Source organism: Engystomops pustulosus, chromosome 3 (genome assembly GCF_040894005.1).
Source record: "Engystomops pustulosus chromosome 3, aEngPut4.maternal, whole genome shotgun sequence".
Taxonomy (NCBI): domain Eukaryota; kingdom Metazoa; phylum Chordata; class Amphibia; order Anura; family Leptodactylidae; genus Engystomops; species Engystomops pustulosus.
This window is the reverse complement of record NC_092413.1, coordinates 184,415,975-184,440,839: the sequence shown is the minus strand read 5'-3', so window position 1 is coordinate 184,440,839 and position 24,865 is coordinate 184,415,975. Positions and strand designations below refer to the sequence as shown.

General features: G+C 40.2%; 1 protein-coding gene across 2 annotated transcripts in view; it reads left to right on the top strand.

The window, feature by feature from the left end:
• The window catches only part of KLHL30 (kelch like family member 30), a 42,273-nt gene that overhangs the window by 10,469 nt on the left and 6,939 nt on the right, over nt 1–24,865 (top strand). The window contains exons 1-7 of one of the 2 annotated variants that reach the window (XM_072143255.1): nt 5,133–5,232; nt 9,335–10,143; nt 13,218–13,374; nt 16,096–16,182; nt 19,358–19,513; nt 20,618–20,806; nt 23,796–23,941. In XM_072143255.1, coding sequence (XP_071999356.1) covers nt 9,370–10,143; nt 13,218–13,374; nt 16,096–16,182; nt 19,358–19,513; nt 20,618–20,806; nt 23,796–23,941 — 1,509 coding nt within the window. In that variant the 5' untranslated portion in view covers nt 5,133–5,232; nt 9,335–9,369. Of the gene's footprint in view, nt 1–5,132; nt 5,233–9,334; nt 10,144–13,217; nt 13,375–16,095; nt 16,183–19,357; nt 19,514–20,617; nt 20,807–23,795; nt 23,942–24,865 lie in introns of those variants that run through there. The other variant, XM_072143254.1, reaches the window with a different exon arrangement.

Sequence of the window (24,865 nt, the reverse complement as noted above, 5' to 3'; positions counted from 1 at the left end):
TCAAATGGCCTCCACAGTCACCAGATCTCAATCCAATAGAGCATCTTTGGGATGTGGTGGAACGGGAGATTCGCATCATGGATGTGCAGCCGACAAATCTGCGGCAACTGTGTGATGCCATCATGTCAATATGGACCAAAATCTCAGAGGAATGCCTCCAGCACCTTGTTGAATCTATGCCACGAAGAATTGAGGCAGTTATGAAGGCAAAAGGGGGTCCAAACCGTTACTAGCATGGTGTACCTAATAAAGTGGCCGGTGAGTGTATAGTGTTCTTCACATGCTATTTTGTTTGCACCGTTCCGCGCGTATCTCCCGACAAGTAAGCAGATGTGTCGAACATCTGTAATCTATTCTTCACTGTGTTCTTCACTGTGTTTTTCACTTAAATGATCCTGTGTTCACTGTGTTCACTGTTTTTATTCTATTCTTCACTGTTCTTCAGTGTGTTTATTTAATTAAATGCTCGATCTCGAGCAGGGGAAATACTCTTATTCATGTCACCTAGCAACCCATCCATTTAAAACGCATTGCACTCGCATTGCACTTGCAATGCTTGTGGGGTGGGAAAAACGCGTGAGAAACGCAAAAGTAGAGCATGCTGTGATTTTGATGCGCGTCAAAACAAACGCAAGCATGTGCGTGAAAAACAACGCAAATGAGGAAAGGCCCATTGGAAACAATGGGACAGAGTGCAATGCAAGTTCTGCGCTTCAAAAGCATGTGCATTACTCGCGTGTGAAAAACACTAGTGTGGAAGGGGCCTAAGAGTCCAAAAGTATAATGACCTTTAAGAAAACATAGTCCAACAGACACTCAATAAACTTTCTTCCGCATAAAATGAAACTAAAATGTTCATAGTTTCAGAGTAGCAGTACAAAAGGTCCAACAATAGCTCTCACCAAACTTCTGGGTTCTGCTTTCACTCTGTAAGTCCATTCTTCAGTTGGTCTTGTCTTCATCAATCAGAGCCACCTGCATCTTATTGTGTGTTCACACGCTCAGTTTTTCAGATGCAGTTTTCAAAGCCAAAAGCAGCAGTGGACCATAAAGTCTTTTTCACTCCAGTCCTAGTTTGGAAAACTGAATCTGTGAATGCACACTTAAAGGGATAGGTCAAATTGTTCTAAAAATTCCAGAGTTGGGTTGGGGACTACAAACAAACCTGTAGTCACCTCCTGCGTTTCTCCCGGTATACCGCTCCACTGTCTCACCGGGCTGTGCCCCTGTTTGTTTATATGGGCACGGAAGCTGCACTGAGGTCATGCCCACCCATCCCTATTCCCAGTGCTGTATCATGCGCTGAGATATCGGGACAGGTGGACGTGGCCAGAACCAGAAGCTGACCTTAGCGCAGCATGGCACGGTGTGACACTGGTTTGTTTGTTTTTTTAAATCCCTCCACAGCTTACCTCCAGAATTTTAAAAACAATCAGACAACCCCTTTAATTTTTAGGTATATAACACATGAAATGGAGTATGGAGAGAAATCCAGTTTACACAAACATAGCCCCTGATAAATCAGATTCCAAATATATTTGCCCCATATTGTCCTGTATTAGGAAGAAAAATTCCTTACTGACTCTGAATATGGTATTTTCTTCTCTAGAAGCCTTGCTCTTGCTATTTTTAACTAGTCTGCCTTGCAAGACAGTTATTTATTATAATCAGTCTTAATTCTTTGTAGACTTAACAAATTTTGATCAATTTAGTTTGTATATAATAATAATAATAATTCCTTTATTTATATAGCGCACACAGATTACACAGCGCTGCACAGAGTTTGCCAAATTGGTCCCTGTCCCCAATGGAGCTCATAATCTAATCAACCTACCTGTATGTTTTGGAGTGTGGGAGGAAACCGGAGGACCCAGAGGAAACCCATGCAAACACTATGGGGCAGATTTATCAAGCTGTCTGAAAGTCAGAATATTTCTAGTTGCCCATGGCAACCAGTCACAGCTCAGCTTTCAAGGAATATTTTAAAGGGGAGCTGTGATAGGTTGCCATGGACAACTAGAAATATTCTGACTTTCAGACAACTTGATAAATCTGCCCTTGTATATGTTTTGCCCCAAAGCTTGCACTTGAACAGTGAATCGCATCTGCCATTTTCCTGTCAAAAAGATGTATTACCAGTGGTGGGATTAAAATTTTTAACAGGCTCCCAACTTTGGGAGCAAGAATACTGTCATGTAGCATGCAAGCAATGATTCCTACTCAACTATTTCAATATTTAAAATGCACTTTATACTAATATAGTATTTGAATAAACATATTTATATCAAAAAGTGATTTAATCCGCATATTAATGCATATATATGCAAAAACAACATCCCCTTTACTAAATCATAATAAATACAAAAATACAGTGTTACTTGCATATATCCAGAAGGTATGAGCCAAGTTCATACCATAAATACAGTCCCAGAAGTAAGTTCTATACAACACTACAGAACCAGAACCAAGCCCAGTACATACATGCAGAGCCATTACCCAGCTAAATACGGTACATAAAAGTAGAACCAAGCTCAGTGTAAAATATTCAGTATTAAGTCCAAAATTGCAAGTTCATACCAGCAATTACTGCAAATCAGATAATGCATAAATAATCAATGAATGTATCATATCGGAGAGAGTCCTTCATCTTCTTCTTCTACTTGGCTGTTTGTTCCAGCCACGACTCCTCTCTGCAGATTTAACACAAAAATGTCAGCTTTCTCAGTTCGTCATGTCTACATTCAGCCAGTCTAGTATATTACAGGATGCATGACCCGCACTGGCACCACCAAAGTCAGAAGTTCTTTCTTCTAATGTATAAACGGAGCTAAAAAACCCATCAAGTATCTCCGCCTTCTCTTGGTCTCCAGTCACCGATGCCCCATTTTCAGAATAAAGGGGTCCAACCTGCTCTGACCCAGTTTTTTCTATTGATATACTTTTTTTGTTTTGCTATCTTTGGCCACTTGTCTCTCATTTTGTATTTTGGCTGATTTTATTTCCTTCTTACAGATTTTGGTAAGTTTTTTTGTAAATAGTAAAAAAGCCTCAGGTGACCCGTCAGATTTATATTTTTTAAATGCCCTCTTTTTCTCATTAATTGCCCTTTTAACTGTAGCTGTAAGCCATGCGGGGTGTAATCTAGCCCGTCTATACTTGTTACCTTTTGGAATAAATTTAGAAGTATAATGACCCAGGATAGATTTAAATTTCTCCCATGTAACATTAGTATCATCACATGACAGTATCTGATCCCAGTCTATATCATATTTCTGGAAATTAGGCTTCTTAATTTAGGCTTCGAAATACTTTCGATTTTCCCACCTGTTTTTGCTTTTTACAGTTTAAGAGGAAAATAATTATGTTATTATCGCTGTTCCCAAGGGGTTCCCGGATACTGACATTTTGGACAATCTCCTCATTGTTAGAAATCACAAGGTCCAACAATGCGTCACCTTTTGTGTGATCTTCTACAAGCTGCACCATAAAATTATCCTGAAGAAAGTTGATAAAATGTCTCCCCTTAAGATGAGCCCTGACCCCAATTTATATTTGTAAAGTTAAAGTCTCCCATGATCACTACTGTCCCCTCCTGTGAAGCCCGCTCCATCTGTTTATATAGGTGACCCTCTATTTCCTCAGAGATGTTAGGGGGTCTATAACTTATACCAAAAATAAGTATCTCAAAGCTCTTCTGGCTTTGAATTTTAACCCACAAAGTTTCACTTCAGGAGACTCCTACCGGACTGCAGCTCCATGGAGGAAGGAGAGAAGATCCACCCTGCTGGTGGAAGAAGAGACCACAATGACCATAGTCGCACAATATGCCACTGCCTGCCATAGGCTGAGAGACATGTGATACCAAGGACATATATAAAACCATGAACTATAACCCCCCACAATCCATGTCCCCCATCATCCTGTTCCCCATGGTCCTCTTCCCCATCACCCCATCCCCCACAATCCAATATTTTGTAAATGCTTTGGCAATGCTAACTTGTATTTGGTCTTACCAATAAAGCTTCTTTGGTTTGCATTGATAGATAGAAAGATAGACATATAGATAGCTAAACATACATATATATAGAACTTGTGTACATGTCTATTGACATCAGGAACATATGTTCATGGATTTCATGGGTGAAGGTCCTTCTGAATATAAAATGTGGTGGCTGGTTTGGGTGGCCCATGGTCACCTATAGGGATACCTATATTATAATCCACTACTGCTCATAGGGGACATTAGGACAGTTTTTTTTTCACGTACAAGCCCTGATATAACCACAATTACTAACGAACCTCCAGTAATGTGGGACGATTTTCCTCTTATACCACTTTGACGTCAAGTGAGGGTCGTGAAGGGGGAATTGTCCGGCAGTGGAGGGGCACTGCGTACTTACTACAGCCTGGAAACTTTCATGCAGGCTGCCACACAACTTTAGAATTGTACACTGGCTCAGCCACCCCACCAAATACACTTCTGGAGGGGTGGAGACTTTATCATACACTTGTATGTCGGCGTATGATAAATGTCCCCCTATACAGTAGTCTTTGCAGAAATTGAATTATGGCATGCCAGTCCACTTGATACAGATAAATCCATATCCATATATTGGAAACCCTCTGTAGACAAAATGGATAAAAGTAGTATGTTACATTTTCAGCATGCACACATATTTTATGCACCCCAGTTCCCCAAGAAAGGAAATAATTCCTAGGGAAATTACAGAACTTAAAGGGGTATTACAGGAATATGAATGTCTGATACAAAACCCATGTTGCTATAAATAAATGAATGTCACAAAACTCAATGTCATTAGTCACAAAATGGAGCTTAAATAGTTTGATTTTATGATTTACAAAATTTTATTGTCTCTCTAAAGTAGGCAGAGTTATCACCAGGATGGCTGACACTGGAAACTACAAGTCCCAAGATCCTTTAGTTCTCAGTAACTCCTCCCCCCCCCCCCTCTTATGTTCTGCTCCCAGTGATGATATAACAGGTTTTCTTGCTCTGTTACCATAGTAATGATGTGTAACTGCCATCACCACAACACTGGCCATACTGGATGTACTGCAACCAACCGACTACAGCCAAATGTAGTGCTGATCACATGACCTGCCCAGGCAGGTGCAGGACATGTGATGTGGACATGTGACCAGCGGCCATCTGCCGTCCTGTGTCTGCTCCGCAACGGACCGCACGGAGGAAATTAACGGACTGAATAAAGGGCCAGTAGCATTTTAATTCTTCATTACAGTCTATGTCACAGCATTTTTCTGCTATCAGCACATTGTAATGAATGAGGAGGAAAATACTGTAGTATAGCAGTATATGATTGGGTCGATCAGACAACCTAGGGTTAAAGTACAAAGTAAAAATAAAAAAAACTGCAAATTCACCCCCCTTTCCCTAGAACTGATATAAATATTAATAAACAGTAAAAATCACTAACACATTAGCTATCGACACGTCCGAAAATGCCGCTCTATCAAAATATAATAACGGTTTTTCACTGCGTTTCACCCAGTAACGGAAAATAGCGCCCAAAGTCGAAAATGGCACTTTTTTGCCATTTTGAAATATATTATAGTCAATAAAAAGTGATAAAAAGGTCACACAGTCCTAAAAATTATAGCAATGAAAACGCCATCAAAAGTCGCAAAAAATGACACCAACCTTAGCTCTGTACACCAAAGTATAAAAAAGTTATTGGCGCCAGAAGATGAAAACATTATAAAACCCATACAAATTTGCTATCCCCATGATTGCAACGACCCAAAGAGTAAAGTAGAGCTGTCATTTGGGGCGCACAGTGAGAGCTGTAAAGTCCAAGCCCACAAGAAAACGTCGCAAATGCGTTTTTTTCACCTTTTTCACTGCATTTGGAATTTTTTTCCCACTTCCCAGTACACGGCATGGAAGAATAAATACCATCACTATGAAGTGCAATTTGTTACGCAAAAAATAAGCCATCACAGAGCTCTTTATGTGGAAAAATAAAAAAAGTTATAGATTCTTGAAGGTGGTGAGTGAAAAATGGAAGTGAAAAAACTAAAAAGGGCCCGGTCGTTATGGGGTTAAGGACCAATTTGTATATGAATTATGCTGATTCCTGGAATACCCCTTTAATTTTTTAAAATTATTTTTATTAGCTAACTCTTTCCTACTAATAAGAAGAACATAAATGACAGATACATATTATGGAAGTGCTGTTTTTATAGGCCCTTTTTGCATACTGTAAGTTTATCAGACAAAACCGGGGTCACAAAAGAGTATCAGAAGTGCAATTATTGTGCCACATTTATGTATTTATGTAAGATTCTAAAATTAACATCCTGGATAGGACACCTACACTAACTGCCAGGAAAATGACCGATGAGGGCCAGAACTAAAAATGATACCAATGACAAATTTAGTGTGATAATGACTTCAGTAAACCTGGCTGTGAAGACTGGAATTAGGGTGTGTTCACACATTCAGACATTTTATTGCAGTTTTTCAAACCAAAACTGAATGTGGATCATACTGCCAGAATTTAGAACTAGTGCAGAGAGTGACCCCAGCTCCACTCATTCTAGCATCATGGTCATTCATTTCATAGGGAAATGTCTTGTTTTCTACATTGTCTATGTGAGAATAAAAATTAATACAATCTTTATTGACGTGAATTCAATAACACTACATGATAAAAGACACATAGACGCAGATTTACTTACCCGGCCCATTCACGATCCAGCGGCGCGTTCTCTGCGGTGGATTCGGCTCTTCTGGCGATTCACTAAGGCAGTTCCTCCAACGTCCACCAGGCGTCGCTTCTGCGCTGAAGTCCGCCGAGGTCCGCCGGAGTACACGATCCTATTCCTGGTGAAGGTAAGTGCGTGTCGAGCAACACTTTTTTTTTTAAATGCGGTGGTTTCTCCAAATCCGTCGGGTTTTCGTTCGGCCACGCCCCCCGATTTCCGTCACATGCACGCCGGCGCCAATCCGCCACATTCTGATCACATGCACCAAAAACCCGGGGCAATTCAGGAAAAATCGTCGCAAATCAGAAATATTAGGTTAACACGTCGGGAAAACGCGAATCGGGCCCTTAGTAAATGACCCCCATAAATTGATGCAAGGTACATACAGATGGTGCACAGAAAAAGGGCAGTCATGCCCAGACATATAATGGAGATATGTAGTAAAAATAAGCACATGGACTGGTTAAATAGTGGAACACAGAACCCACCTTAACCTCCTTATTATAGTTAGAGCAAAGGAATTCGCTTGTGCGTAGTGTTGAAATGTACAATCGACAGGAGGAAAGGGCAATTGTGGTGAAAGAAGCCAGTCCTTACCAAATAGAGGGTGTATGCAGCTCCAATGTCCGGGGATGACTGCGACCCCGATGCGTGTTTCGCCTCTTACAGAGCCTTCGTCTGGAGTACAATATGTAATATAATTATGGTCTCCCTGGGCAGTTGACCTGGTGTTTATAACCACACAGGGGTACATTATCTAATTGTGTTTGGGGAACAGACTAAATCCCCCTCTCTTTTCCCCTGTGTTTTTCTTGTTTTTCCTTCTTTTAATTATATTATGATGATATTTTGATATATTAAATCTATGTGAGCCCTCCTGCAGCTTTCTTTCGCCTGTATTAGTTCAATCACTCAGTTGTGGTATCTTCACAAATAACCTAATGTAGGTAGAATACAACCTTTGGGTTCAGTGATATCAGCAATGTTTTGCTTGAAGATTAAAGTGGCCCTCACCATAAAAACTTCTTTCTTTAGTACAAATCATAGGACGGGGGAGCAGCCAGGCACAAAGACTACACTTTCTCAAGTCGTGTAATTTTAGCAATTACAAAGAGGATTTTTTCAAACCCCTTTTAAGTTTTTACTCTTTGTTTCATTACAGCAATTTGGTAAGATCAAAAAAAGTTATTTTTCTGCCCATTAATGTACACTCTGTCCCCATCTTGACAGAAAAAAAACAGAAATGTAGATATTTTTGCTAATTTATTTATTTGCTAACAAAAACTGAAGTGTCACATGGTGATAAGTATTCAAAGCCTTTGCTGTGACACTCATATTTAACTCACATAATAAATGTGCTAAAATATCTACATTTCTGTTTTTGTTTCTCCAGATAGGGAGCAGAGTGCACAGTAATAGACATAAAAAATATTAACTTTTTTTTCTTACAAATTGGCGGCAATGAAACAAAGAGTAAAAAGTTTAAAGGGGTCTGAATACTTAATTATGTAAGCTGTATCATATACAACAGAACAGAAATAGGTCCCGCAGCTTTAAATATTTCAGGCCCTCCTTCTATCCAACTTCTGCAAAATTGAAGGAAAGTTTGAAAATTGATGGAAAAGTTTTGTCTTTTATATTGAGATTAACTTAATAACTGTACAGGTAGTCTTCGGGTTATGTACAAGATAGGTTCTTTGGGTTGGGGAAACATATATTTTATATTTGTAAAATATACCTTTTTTTGACCCAGGAACAATTCGATTCTTAAAGTTTTGTGGTGTCATGGAAACACGGATTATTAATAAAGCTTCATTACAGACCCCTTACAGCTGACCATTGCAGCCTGGGAGTAAAGTAAAGAGACTTCACCACAGGTCACAGTGGCCAGAGAGGTCTGTCTGTAACTAGGGGTTATCTGTAATCTAATGTCCTTCAGTCGCGGACCACATACTGTATAATTGGCCAGGGCTTTTTTTAGTATTGTAATAGAAAGGTGAATACTAAAGAAGACAAAGCTCCAACTTTAATAAATATTGCCTTCCTTGGTTATAGTCAATTATTTCATATTTAATTTTAATATGGATGAGTTCCATCCATTTCACGTATTTAGATAATATATGCGTCTTTCCTAGGATGTACCCATTGGCAGGTAGTTTGGGATGTATGTCATTAAATACAAATAACCTATGATACATTTTGTATGTTTCAATTGAGATTATTAAAAAAGAATATTAGTATTAGGGTACATTCACACGCGGTATGCCCGCCGTGTGCTGGAGTGGAGGAGGAGGTGACCCCTCCTCCCTCCATAGAGAATAGCGGGACACGGCCGCACAGACGCCGAAAGATAGACCATGCTCTATCTTTTTGTGTTGTGCGGCTCGGATTGGTGCTACACATGTGTGGCACCGGATCCCTGCCGTGCCGCTATTGCCGTCTATGGGGACGTACATGTGGCCGCAAATTTGCAGCCGCATGTAAGTCCCCGCAGACGGCCATGTGAATAAGCCCTTGCAGTTCTCCTGTGTTTACTTCGCTATTATCCACCATAATGTTATATTTTTCTTTAAATCTATTGGTTCAGGAGTATCCTATTGTGAAGACCCCTCAGAGGACAGCATGGTGAGGAACATCGATGACCTGGAATTCTGTCTCCCCTCTCATTCGGATTCCATTCTAGCGGGTCTTCAGTCCCTGAGGTTCAATCCACAGCTCTCTGATGTTACATTGATAGTACAAGGACGGCAGTTTCCCTGCCATCGTGCAGTGTTGGCTCTCTGCAGCCAATATTTCCATGCCATGTTCACTGGAAGCTTCCAAGAAAGCATTTCAGCACATGTGGAGATCAAAGATGTGGATCCAGATTTTTTAGAGACTTTGATTAATTTTGCTTACACTGGTCGTCTCACCATAAACCAAAGCAATGTAGAAGGACTAATCCGTATCTCCAACCAGCTTCATTTCTCTGCAGTCCGAAAAGTATGTATCCGGTATTTGCAGCAACAGATGGATGCCACCAATTGCCTGGGTATATGGGAATTTGGTGAAACTCACGGCTGCCCTGAAGTTACAGCAAAGGCTTGGTCTTTTCTACAAGAGAATTTTGAGGCTGTATCCCAGGAGGAAGAATTTCTATTGTTGCCCCCTGAGCGTCTGCTTCACTACTTAGGGGATCCTCTGTTACAAGTAAAAGAAGATCAGAGTCGGGCAAAGGCAGTTCTTCTATGGGTTAGACAAGATGTGGAGAGCAGGGCTCACTACCTCCCCGAGCTCCTCAGTATGGCCAGGTTATCAAGCCTGACTGATCACTACCTTCAAGAATTAATGGATGCTGAGCCATTGATAAGTGAATCAGAAACATGCCGAGCATTGGTCAGCAGGAACCTTGGGCAGGTATTGTACTCATATAGTTATTTTACCAGTTCAAGCCTACACGAAAGGAGAGGCCTCTATAGGTCTAGGTATAATAGGAGTCATAGCACCTTATTGTATCCATTCACATGTGATGTCATAGGCGCTCAAGAAATATTACAATTCATTGGAGCAGATTTATCAAGCTGTCTGAAACTCAGAATATTTCTAGTTGTCCATGGCAACCAATCACAGCTCCCCTTCAAAATATTCATGAGCATTGGTAAAATGAAAGCTGAGCTGTGATTGGTTTCCATGGGCAACTAGAAATATTCTGACTTTCAGACAGCTTGATAAATCTGCCCCATTGTGTCCTCGAAACAAATTATATAATTAAGTACATTATACTCCCTGAAGTAAATAATTCTTTGGAGGTGTCCCCTAAAGTAAGTAATGCTATATACAGTCCGTTCTAAAATAAATAATTGTACTGTGGTATGGGTTTACTAATACTAAGGCAGATACAGCAGCACAAATACCAGATTTTTGGACTATAAGGCGCACAAAAAATCCTTTGATTTTCTCAGATATCAAAGGTGCGCCTTATAGTCCAGTGCGCCTTAAATATGTAACTGTACTTACAGACAACAGCTGCCTTGAACAGTGCACAGGTCTGCCACCTGCTGGTCATTCATCCCAATAATAAGGTGTGCCTTATTTATGAACCTAGATGTTTTAGCAGGCAGTGATTGATGGTGCGACTTATAATCCGATGCACCTTATAGTCCCAAAAATACGGTAAGTATTGAACGGGTCAAACAAGTAAATATTTCTAAGGTTGCTATTGACGTGAATTTCTTACTAGATGTTGGTAACAATCCATAAAATCCTCACTGGTAAACAAATAAAGTCCATAAATTATGTTCTGTCTAATAATGAGAAATGACATATAGAAAAAGTATTGAATTTATAAAGAAAGAGGGGCGTGAAAAGTCATCAGGTAGAGCAGTTGATATCATATTTCACCAAGTTTTTTACTTTCTGATTACTGATAGATTGCAGCTGGTGTCATGACTTCCCGTGGGATTTTGCACCTCTATTTCTGTCAACTTGCATGGAAACAAATTTGATATAGTAACCAATGGCCAGTTTTTGATTTCACGTGTAACTAAACCTCCTAACCTATTTTTTTTCAGTAGAAATGAAAAGCGCAAGTTATAACTGAACAATTTTCTGATATATTTTATTAGGGGATTTTGTGAGCTCTCATGAAAATTCTATCTTGAAAGCTTCCCCAGCCCTGGTCTGTAAATGCCAATTTCTGTTCAAAAGCCATCTTCCTCCTGTGCTATACAGAATGATGACAGCTCACTGTTTAATATCTGCAATACTTCTGCTGCTGCCTACACATAAATTTACAGCAAAATCTTTCCCTGCATTAAGTAAACTGTTTATTCTTTGTTAGCCAGCATCATCTCTTCACACACTAGCAATCTGCTGAGAGAAAGGAGAACTAGATAGTGGGTCATCAGAGGTCACCATGTGTCACAGACAGATTTACATTGACATTTTATAGTAAATAGGAAGTTTCCATGTGATACACTGTAAGCTCTGACTGTCTGGCTCTCCTCACTCCTGGCAGATTGCTAGTCTGTGAAGTGACATATTGTCAGAGATGACAGTCTAAATAAACAAAAAATAAACAAATATTTAGCTGTGAATATACATGTAGGCAGCAGCATTGAGATGGCAAACATTATAGATAGACCTGTGAGCCATCTTCATTCTGTATAGCACAGGATGAAGATGACTCTTACACAATAATGGGCTTTTACAGAGGAGGGCAAGGGCTTGTTTTCAATGTATATTTTTAATAAAAGACCACAAAATCCCCTAATAAACTATATCAGAAAAATGTTTTAATTCATGCCCCCTACACATATAAAAAATAAAAGGGAAATTGTGGTGAATTTAGGTAAAGCAGTTTCTATGTACCTTTTTTGATCCCTCATTCTCCTCTAGTGAGCGGTGTATCTGATGGCCTGAACACAGCATATAGAAAGAAAAGAAGCTAAAAATTAACTCTTGCTATATCTACAGAATATTTCCCTTGGTGATTCAGTTATGTAAGGAGATAGGCCTATCTAGGGATTATCTATAAAGAGTTAAAGTAAACCTACCATGAGAAATCTACCATCAGAAGTAGATCTGATTGTAGATCTATGAGAAGTAGATGTGATGGTAGATTCCTCCTGCCTCTGCCCTAATCTGTAAATTACGGTAATAATCCTGGAACCTAACTTGTTAAAAACTTTATTTTAGTCATATGTAAATTAACTGCAGAGGCTACTGGGGCGTGTACTAGCTTGGCCGGGCATTGGGAGCTCAGTTCTCTGCAGTTAATTTACATATTACTAAAATAAAGTTTTTAACAAGTTAGGTTAGGTTCCAGGATTATTAAACTATAGATTAGGGCAGAGGCAGCAGGAGGAATCTACCATCAGATCTACTTCTAATGGTAGATTCTTCATAGTAGGTTTCCTTTAAGCCATTAGAAACATCAGAACCAAGACTGAAAGTAACAGATGTCTCCAGTCCGCACATGACCTTTGGTATCATAGACATGACCCTCTCGCTAACTCTGCCCCTGGTCATTTTACATGTAACTCTTACATCTGTTATAACCTTTAACATCTGTGTCACCTTTCACTAGCGTGTTAACCTGTACAGCATTGTAATGATGTGTCATCAGCCATCAGTGTCAGCCCCCACACCTGAGCTGTCCCTGTACAAGGATCAGCTGCCCAAGCTTTGTTACTTTTATGACCCGTATCACCTGTCAAGGCTATCATCAGACACTTGACTAATCTCTTCAGCTATATCTCTTCTCACCCTCCGCCAGTTATCGGTTACGTCTCGTGTCACATTTCTCACACCTGTCACCTTTCAGATGTGTGTCACCTCTCTCAGCTATGACTGAATTGTAGCTGTGTTAACACTGGTAATGATAGCTGGATAACTCAATGACCGGAAAGGATTATCCACAAGTTGAATGAGAACATCTTAGTAAAACACTAAGGGTGAAAGTATTTTTTTAATTCAATGTATTTTTTTAGGTGACAAAGGATCATAGCGAGCAGAATTCAGTATCTCTTCAGCAAGTATTGGTAGTTATAGGGGGAAAGGTCTTGGAAGATGAAGACGATGAGGACGAAGATGATGATGAACCTCCTAGGACATCTGCAAACTTTGCTTTTTACAATCCCAAAACCAGTGAGTAATTTGATGATCTGATAATTATACCGTGGGTGTGGAAAGTATTTAGGCTTCCTTAAATTTTTCACTTTTTGATTCATTGCAGCCAATTGGTAAGATCAAAAAAAGGTTTATTCCCCTCATTTATGCGCCCCATCTTGACAATAAAAACAGAAATATAGATATTTTTGCTAACTTATTAAACAAGAAAAACTGAAATATCACATGGTCATAAGTATTCAGATTTATGCTGTGATACTCAAATTTCACTCACATGCTGTCCATTTCCTTCTAATCATCCTTGAGATGGTTCTACTCCATCATTGGAGCCCAGCTGTGTTTAATTAAAACTGATTGGACTGGATTAGTAAAGGCACACACCTGTCTATATAAAACCTCACAACTAACTGTACTTGTCAGGGCATATGAGAATCATGAGGTCTACAGAACTGCCCAAGGAGCTCAGAGATTACAAAAGAATTTCTGCGGCACTCAAGGTCCCTAGGAGCACAGTGGCCTCCATAAACATTAAATTAAGAAGTTTGGATTGACCACAACTCTTCCTCAAACTGATGCTCCAGCTTAACTAAGCAATCATGGGAGAAGAGCCTTGGAGAGAGTGGTAAAGAAGAATCCCAAGATCATTGTGGGTGATTATCCAGGGATGCTGTAAGGAGATGGGAAAAGTTCCACAAAGTCAACTAACACTGCAGCCTCCACCGGGCAGGGCTTAATGGCAGAGTGTGCCGACAGAAGCCTCTCCTCAGTGCAAGACTTATGAAAGCCGCATACAGTGTGCAAAACACATGAAGGACTGAAATCAGATTGACTGTTTTGGTGTTAATTCTAAGCGGTATGTGTGGAGCAAACCAGGCACTGCTCATCATCTGCCAAATACAACCCCAGCAGTGACACATGGTGGTGGCAGCATCATGATATGGGGGCAGGAACAGGACGACTGGTTGTAATTGAAGGAAAGATAAACACAGCAATGGCTTCAGAACATGTCTTTGCACAGCCAGAGTCCAGACCTAAACCCAATTGTGCATCTCTGGAGAGACTTGAAAATGGCGTCCACCAATGTTCCCCATCCAATCTGAGGGAACTGGAGAGGATCTGCCAGGAAGAGGCTGCGAACCCCCACATCCAGGTGTGACATCTCATGGCTGTACAGTACTAGCTCAAAAACTTCTTCCACTCAATACTGAGCAAAGGCTTTGAATACTTATGAGCATGTGATAATTTTGTTTAAAAATGAGCAGAATATATCTAAATTTCAGTTTTTTTCTGTCAATATGGGGTGCAGAGTGTACATTAATGAGCAAAAAAAGAACATTTTTTGATCTTACCAATTTTAAAAGGGGTCTGAATACTTTCCATACCCACTGTACATAAAATCCTATGTTGTCAGAGAAGAACTATGTGCTCTCCCTTACTTCACCAGTTCCTAAACCAGACTCATTCTTTGTAAGCCTCTTTCACATGTGTTGCTAGTTCAGGAACACTAGCATTTCAGATGAAAATACTGCTTACAACACATGTTTCCTCTGCTCAGTAATACTTAATCTAACCCTTTACCGATGTGTGACGTATTAGTACGTTACACATCAGTAGCGGGTGTATGGAGAGGGCTCACAGACTGAGCCCTCTCCGTACAAGTTGGGTGTTTGCTGCATATTGCAGCAAACACCCACGGGAAAAACCCACGATTGGTGCTAGCTCCCCATGACATCATCATGACATCATGACATCAGAGAGAAGCGATCAGTTACCATGACAGCCTTGTTTTAGCCGATCTATTACAATGTGCGATTTTAATATATGATGTGGAAAATACCCATATACTGCCATACTGTAGTATGTCATTATATTGTGGGACCAATAAGACAACCAAGGGTTAAAATACCTTGGGGTGGGGGGGTAAAACAATAAAAAAAAGTTTAAAAAAACCATAAAAATTCAAATCACCCCCTTTCCCTAGAACTGATATAAAAATAAATAAACATTAAACAAATCATAAACATGTAAGGTATCGCCGCGTCCCAAATGATTATTCCCGCCGTTAACTCAGTGACGAAATGTAGTGCCCAAAGTTAAAAATGTCACTTTTTCACCATTTTGCAACATATAAAAAATGTAACACGAAGTGATCCAAAGGCCTTACAGTCCTCAAAATGGTAGCATTGAAAATGTAAATCTCAACTTGCAAAAGATGACACCACATACAGCTTTGTACCCTATGAAACAAAGTTATTAGCGCCAAAAGATGACAAAATAAGGGATTTTTTTTTGTTCAGGAGGTTTTCATTTTTGTAAATGTATGAAAACATTATAAAACCTATATAATAAAGCTATATTATAAACCTCTAAAACCTATATAATAAAGTAGACCTGAGATTTGGGGTGCACAGTGAAAGACTTAAAATCCAAGCCCACAAGAAAATGACACGAATGTGTTTTTTCACCAATTTCACAGCATTTGGATATTTTTCCCACTTCCCATGGAAGGCATGGAATAATAAATACTGTCACTATGAAGTGCACTTTGTTATGCAGAAAACAATCCCTCATACAGCTATTTATATACAAAAATAAAAAAGGTATAGATTTTGGAAGGTGCCGAGTGAAAATTGGAATGAAATAACAAAAAAAAGTCCTGGTCGTTAAGGGGTTAAAGACCAGAAGAAACTAAACATACAAATTGTCATGATTGTCTAATACAGTCTGACATTTTTGCAGAAACGTGGATGTCCCTTCCAGATTTCCCGGATTACAATAAATGGGGATTCTCTGTCACTTCACTGAACAATGATGTCTACGTCACTGGTGAGCAGAACCATTGTGTGCCGTCCATTACACTGAAATGTTTCAGGTCAACATCTATCTAACAGCATAGACCAGCATTATAGCAGCATTATAGCAGTATTATAGCAGCATTATAGCAGCATTATAGCAGTATTATAGCAGCATTATAGCAGTGTTATAGCAGTAATATAGCAGCATCATAGCAGTATTATAGCAGCATTATAGCAGCATTATAACAGCATTATAGCAGCATTATAGCAGCATTATAGCAGCATTATATCAGTATTATAGCAGCATTATAGCAGTATTATAGCAGCATTATAGCAGCATTATAGCAGCATTATAGCAGTATTATAGCAGTATTATAGCAGCATTATAGCAGTATTACAGCAGCATTATAGCAGTATTATAGCAGCATTATAGCAGTATTATAGCAGTATTATAGCAGTATTATAGCAGCATTATAGCAGCATTATAGCAGTATTATAGCAGCATTATAGCAGCATTATAGCAGTATTATAGCAGTATTATAGCAGCATTATAGCAGTATTATAGCAGCATTATAGCAGCATTATAGCAGTATTATAGCAGTATTATAGCAGCATTATAGCAGTATTATAGCAGCATTATAGCAGTATTATAGCAGCATTATAGCAGCATTATAGCAGCATTATAGCAGTATTATAGCAGCATTATAGCAGTATTATAGCAGCATTATAGCAGCATTATAGCAGCATTATATCAGTATTATAGCAGCATTATAGCAGCATTATAGCAGTATTATAGTAGCATTATAGCAGTATTATAGCAGTATTATAGCAGTATTATAGCAGCATTATAGCAGTATTATAGCAGCATTATAGAATTATTATAGCAGCATTATAGCAGCATTATAGCAGCATTATAGCAGCATTATAGCAGTATTATAGCAGCATTATAGCAGTGTTATAGCAGTAATATAGCAGCATCATAGCAGTATTATAGCAGCATTATAGCAGCATTATAGCAGCATTATAGCAGCATTATAACAGCATTATAGCAGCATTATAGCAGCATTATATCAGTATTATAGCAGCATTATAGCAGTATTATAGCAGCATTATAGCAGCATTATAGCAGTATTATAGCAGTATTATAGCAGCATTATAGCAGTATTATAGCAGCATTATAGCAGTATTATAGCAGTATTATAGCAGCATTATAGCAGCATTATAGCAGTATTATAGCAGCATTATAGCAGCATTATAGCAGTATTATAGCAGTATTATAGCAGCATTATAGCAGTATTATAGCAGCATTATAGCAGCATTATAGCAGTATTATAGCAGTATTATAGCAGAATTATAGCAGTATTATAGCAGCATTATAGCAGTATTATAGCAGCATTATAGCAGCATTATAGCAGCATTATAGCAGTATTATAGCAGCATTATAGCAGCATTATAGCAGCATTATATCAGTATTATAGCAGCATTATAGCAGCATTATAGCAGTATTATAGTAGCATTATAGCAGTATTATAGCAGTATTATAGCAGCATTATAGCAGCATTATAGCAGTATTATAGCAGCATTATAGAATTATTATAGCAGCATTATAGCAGTATTATATCAGTATTATATCAGTATTATATCAGTATTACAGCAGCATTATAGCAGCATTATAGCAGCATTATAGCAGCATTATAGCAGTATTATAGCAGCATTATAGCAGCATTATAGCAGTATTATAGCAGTATTATAGCAGTATTTTAGCAGTATTATAGCAGCATTATATCAGTATTATAGCAGCATTATAGCAGCATTATAGCAGTATTATAGCAGCATTATAGCAGCATTATAGCAGCATTATAGCAGTATTATAGCAGCATTATAGCAGCATTATATCAGTATTATAGCAGCATTATAGCAGCATTATAGCAGCATTATAGCAGTATTATAGTAGCATTATAGCAGTATTATAGCAGTATTATAACAGCATTATAGAATTATTATAGCAGCATTATAGCAGTATTGTATCAGTATTATAGCAGTATTATAGCAGCATTATAGCAGCATTATAGCAGTCAGTGGCGTAACTTGAAGCTGATGGGCCCCAGTGTAAAGTATGTGCCAGGCCCCCTGACTATAATGTAGGGTTTGTAGTACTAGTCTTCTCATATTGGAAAGCGACACCTTATGGGCCCCCTAAACCTCCTGGGCCCGATTGCGATCACACCCTCTGCACCCCATCGAGTTACGCCCCTGGGCTGAGGACAGTGGCGTAACTAGGAGAGACAGGGCCCCCTAGCAGGCTACTGCATGGGGCCCCCCTACCCACTTAAAAAATATACATATTAGTATACTCACACATGCGAGTTACAACCACATATAAATACACTCATGTGCACACACAGCATATACACACATACAGTGCCATATGCAACTCACATACAGTGTATACAGACACCTTATACACATCTCAGATACTGCATATATAACAAAACAAGAAATGTCAAACTAACACTGCCGTCTCTGGAGAGGAAAAAACAGAATTTTACTTCTGGAGCACTACAAGTCCGAGGAAACAATTAGCTCAGATACTGCATGTATACATCACAGTATATGTTATATACATATTATGCTGGACAATATGCAGTACAATATAGATATAATGGTGCACATCCTCCATTCTTTATTGTGTCAGGTTGGATGACGGGGCCCCCTGACACTGCGGTCCCCATAGCGGCTGCTATGGCTGCTACCGCTGTAGTTACGCCCCTGATAGCAGTATTATAGCAGCATTATAGCAGTATTATAGCAGCATTATAGCAGTATTATAGCAGCATTATAGCAGCATTATAGCAGCATTATAGCAGCATTATAGCAGCATTAGAGCAGTATTATAGCAGTATTATAGCAGCATTATAGCAGCATTATAGCAATATTATAGCAGTATTATAGCAGCATTATAGCAGTCTTTTAGAAGTTGTTTGTCAGTTATAGGCCACTGTTGTCATGATCACTATGATCACTACAGATGTGAGCATTCATATCCTCAGCTTAGCTTATCTCCTATCCTGTGTCCTGTGAAGGTTTTCGCATTACAAGCTTGATCTGCATATGAGAATAATTCAGATATTTTCTACTAGAGCTTACAGGTAGCCAAACATAGTCACACTTCAGCATCACTTCCTTTTGAATTCCCAACTTTCTAGGTGGTTCTCGTGGTTCTAGAGATGATTCTTGGTCTACACGTCAAGGATGGCGCTTTGTACTGAATGAAGGAATATGGAAACCATTATCACCTATGATTCATCCACGGACCAATCATGCCAGCGCTTCCCTGAATGGAGAGATATATGTCATTGGAGGTTGGTTATAACAATACATATAGACTTTGTTTTAATATATATTCATTTCTTGTGAAAGAGCTATAACATTAAAGTGGTTTTCCCACAAAGCAAGTTAGGCCTTATATACAGGATGGGGAATAACTTGCTGATCAGTGATGGTCTCAGTGATGAGACTTCCACATATCACAAGAACGAGGTGTCCGATGGGGTCGAGAGGTCCGACGGAGGTTACTGGGACCCCATGGGACTCCTCTTTGTTGTGATCTTTGGGGGTTTCATCACTGAGACCTCCACCGATCAGCAACTTAGACCCTATCCATGTGCTTGGTGGGAAAACTCTTCAAGATTCTGTATTATAGTGACAGATCTTTGTGCTAAAAATCTCCACAATAATAAAGTAAGGATAAATGAGATTTAGAAATATCCTACTTTACTTTAGTATTTTCCACATTTATTGAACATGATAATGTAGATTTAACAAAGTGTAAGTGACTAGAGTAGTGCAGAGTTAGGCTGCTTTCAGACGGCCGTTGTGGGATGTATATACATCCGACGTTCATACGTCCCCCATAGGCTGGCAATGGGCGCACGGCAGCGTAGCAGCACACGTGCGGCACCGTACCGTTCCTTAGATAGGCCCCATGTTTTTCTATGGAGAGGAGGCGCTCACCCCCTCCTCCTCTTCCCGGCACGACGTGTGCCCGCTATGCTGCGGTAAGGTGGGCACACGTTCGTCTGAATTTAGCCTTAGACTCCACAGTCTTTTTCTGCATCAGATAAATCATACTGGATGATGTATCTGAAGTAAGACTTCCGAGTGTACTTTAGACCAGCTACTAATTTGTCTACTTTACAATGAAAAACTGCCCAAAAATGCCTCAATAAATGTGGCTCAATGCATTTCGGGTACAAATGACTCCAGCATTCTGATTGATAAATCATGATCATTCTTTTGTGTGTGGAATTTAGTTGCAGATTTTATCTCTTTCAGTGAGAGTAAGGAAATCTGCTTAAAAATCTGAAAGAAAATCTGAATTTCTTTGAAGAGACTCCATAATATGTGCAGAGATCCGCATTATCCACCGATGACTTGAGAGATTTTGCCTATGCTTCTTCTAATAGGGACATTACAGGAGGCCGTGGAAGTAGAGTGTTATGACCCCTACAGTGGGACATGGTCTTCAGTAAGCTCTGCACACAAGTACGTCAGCAATTTCACTGCTGTTGGATGTGGTGGAAAGCTGTACTTGGTTGGATCCTGTGCCATAAAGTACAACGCATTAACACTTCAATGCTACAATCCATCTACAGGTAGGAAGTCTTTCCTCTCTTCCAATGGTGTAGTTTGTGATATAAATAACCAGCATAAAATGTTTTACAAATTATCCTAAAGGTCTTGTTAATTTTATACTATTAGCCCCAGGTGCACATATAAAGTTTTTGGAATTTGGGACACGTAACAGGGACAAATCGGTACATATGATTGAAATAAAAGTAAATAATTAAGTAAAACGTGGGATTGTAATAGATATAGCACATAGCACCTTAAAAATCAGCAAGGTCTAAATGACTTTTCATTAAATCACTAGGGTTCACAATATGGAGACAAGTAAAAATTAGAAGATAGAGTACACATATGCCACGTGGACACCTATAAGAAATATTCGTAAATGACTACATTTTTGTAGGGGGAAAAAAAAGGTAAACTCGTGAATTTACAGCAGGTTGAGGTAAGGGGCAAGTGCCAAGAATGGGAAAGGATGAGATGTGCTCCTGCACAGTGTAGTAGCCTCTGAGAGTACAGCATGGAGAGACCCCCTAGAGTCCTTCCTGCTCATTAGCATTAATGTAAAAGTTAAGTTTAATTACATCTTGTGTGCCCCTCCATGCAGTAACTTCACAGGCTGCAAAAAGTCTCATCCTCTCCAATTGGAACTTTCCCCTTCACTCTGCTTGGGGCTCTGGAAACACCCAAAGAGCCTTTCATGATCATTATCATAATTATAAAAGTTGATTTTAAAAGGAAAAAGTCCTTGTATAACCAATATAAGACTACCACACCCATGGTGCCTGGAATTATGGGTAAGTTCCCCGGTTTTTCAAGCATCTTGTCCTCATGGGTCAAAACCTGAACAGGATTTCCTATACATTTGTGAAGGAAACCGCAACGTTCTGAACCCTTGAAGGTTTTTTTAAAAAAATTTTTTTTACCATTATTTTGGATCCTCCAGGGTAATTTAACCCTGCAGGGTCCGATTGCTAATACTACTACTGTATTGCAGTATATAGCTATTTTACAATGATTTTTAATAGCCTGCCCTCTGCTGGCTATTATAAATCATTGCACATGGCAAGCCTACGAGTCTCAATGAGACTCTAGGCTACCATACCAACCAATCACCGCCCTCCGATGACGTTCCAGGGTGGCGGCGATCAGCCATCCAAGATGGTGGCCGGCATTTAACGGTAAGTTAAAAGGTTAACTGCCGCGACCGGTGCCAGCACCGACCGCGGCAGTGACAGGCGGGTGTTGGCTGTTTTATACAGCCATTACCCGGTGTGTATGGAGAGAGCTCAGCTCGTGAGCTTTCTCCATACACCCCTTGCGGCACAAGGAAGATATGGTTCGTCCTCAGTCAGCAAGGTGTTAATATAAGCCCGGTCCGTAATTTGTGGATTGAGATAAAAGAGCAACACAGATTAGATTTTATATTTAATTGCCTTAAGGGCACACTAGACAAAACAATATATACAGTAGAGATATATACAGTTACACAAAGTACAAAATACAGAGTAGCACTACAAGTAACAGCAGTTCAGTAAGTGTGTTACCTTAAAGGGGTATTCCAGGAATCAGCATAATTCATATAGAAGTGGGCACTCAAAATATAAGCTAATGTGTAATTAGTTGTTATTTAAAATTTTGCTCCCCTTAGCAGAAAATGCTGATGACATAGACTGTAATGAAGAATTAAAATGCTACTGGCCCTTTAATCAGTCCGTTAATTTCCTCCGCACGGTCCGTTGCAGGACAGAAGATGGCTGCTGGTCACATGTCCACATCACATGTCCTGTACCTGCCTGGGCAGAGTCATGTGATCACCACTACGTTTGGCTGTAGTCGGTTGGTTGCAGTGCATCCAGTATGGCCAGTGTTGTTGTGATGGCAGTTACACATCATTACTATGGTAACAGAGCAAGAAAACCTGTTAGATCATCACTGTTAGCAGAGCATAAGTGGTAGGAGGAGTTACTGAGAACTAAAGGCTCTTGGGACTTGTAGTTTCCAGTGGCGGCCATCTTAGTGATAACTCCACCTACTTTAGAGAGGCCATAAATTTTGTAAATCATAAAATCATATTATTTTAGCTCCGTTTTGTAACTAATGACATTGAGTATTGTTGTATTCATTTATTTATATCATCATGGGTTTTTGTGTCAGACGTTCATATTCCCGGAATACCCCTTTAAGATCCTTCTCTGCTCTTGATGTTACAATGGTTCCCAGATAAAAGACTCTGCAGCCTTAGGGTACATTCACACGCGGTGTGCGGCCCAGATCCCCACCGTGCCGCTATTGCCGTCTATGGGGACGTACATGCGGCTGCATGTACGTTCCCGCAGACGGCGATGTGAATAAACCCTTAGAGGTGCCTGCTTATATCAGGTGCAGACACACCTCTGCCCACCCAACAGGAGGAGTCATGGGTCCCTCCTACTACAACCAGAGCCCTGGAGAAGCCATAGCTTCTCAAGGGGAAGTCGTAGGGTCATGGTTCTGGTATCATTAGATCCGGGTGAATCCCTGGATCGCATTGATACCAAACCTGACCCATTTGCTATGGTCCTATCCAGAGATATTGATATCTCTGGAACCAGGTGTTCTAGCGTCCTAGAAATCGCACCACCGTGATCACCTGTATATCACCAATCCAAAGATGTATTTGTTCTTCTGGTGAGATGGACCTTAACTCCATAACTGTCAACCTAGTGGTTTAAGAGTTTTTATGGTCCTTTGTTTGAGAGTGGCCAATTAGGCCAATTAAGCTGAGGCTGGGGGAAAGTGGTGAATTTGCATACCATAAGGCCTCCCTGGTCACATTTATCACACCATTGTACTGCTAGCAAAGAAGGTGGGTATTATCCCAAAGGGAAAAAGGTTACAGGGATAAACATTATTTACTGTATTTAGGTCAACATACCAAATTTGTTGAATTTGAGTTCCTTTGGAAAAAAACGGTCATAATCTCAATTGTTATGTAGGTAAGTCTGTAATGATTATGCCTTTTGTGACCTACAGACAGCTGGTGTTTAATTGCATCTCCGTTCATCCCCAAGTACCTCTCCTCCCCTCGATGCTGTGCCCTGGAAGGAGCTGTGTATCTTATTGCTGATAACACCAAAAAAGTTTATATGTATCTTCCGGAAGCTAATCTATGGAAAAAGGTGGGTATGCTCAAATTCCATAAAACATCTTTCTTAAGAGATATTTTTGATGTAAGTTAAAAAAAGCAAATAGTTTTATTAGAATTATAGAATTATTGGTTATACACAATATACAGTATTCTAATGCAAATGGGGTTTAGGGTCTCCAAACCTGACAATCTCACACCCAGTCTTCTCTGCGCGCCGCGGCGATTTTTTTACCCACAGAAGCCACACCCTAGCCACGCCCCCTAACCACACCCCCTGGCCACGCCACTGCTCATACCTTCAACGCATCCACTGGCACCAATGTATATTTATGTATATAATTGGGGGGCATATTCCACTCCCCCTAGACAACGAGCATGCCCTCCTAGACAACGAGCATGTCCTCCCCTAGACAACGAGCATGCCCCCCCCAGACAACGAGCATGTCCTCCCCTAGACAACGAGCATGTCCCCCCCTAGACAACGAGCATGTCCCCCCCAGACAACGGGCATGTCCGCCCCCAGACAACGAGCATGCCCCCCCCTAGACAACGAGCATGTCCCCCCCAGACAACGAGCATGTCCCCCCCAGACAACGGGCATGTCCGCCCCCAGACAACGAGCATGCCCCCCCCTAGACAACGAGCATGTCCCCCCCAGACAACGAGCATGCCCCCCCTAGACAACAAGCATGCCCCCCCTAGACAACGAGCATGTCCCCTAGACAACGAGCATGCCCCCCCCTAGACAACGAGCATGTACCCCCCCTAGACAACGAGCATGTACCCCCACCTAGACAACGAGAATGTACCCCCACCTAGACAACGACCATGTCCCCCCCTAGACAACGAGCATGTCCCCCCCCCCTAGACAACGAGCATGTCCCCCACCTAGACAACGAGCCTGTCCCCCCCTGTGGCTGCGTGCCCTTTTTTGTGTGTTTGTGTTATTTTTGTC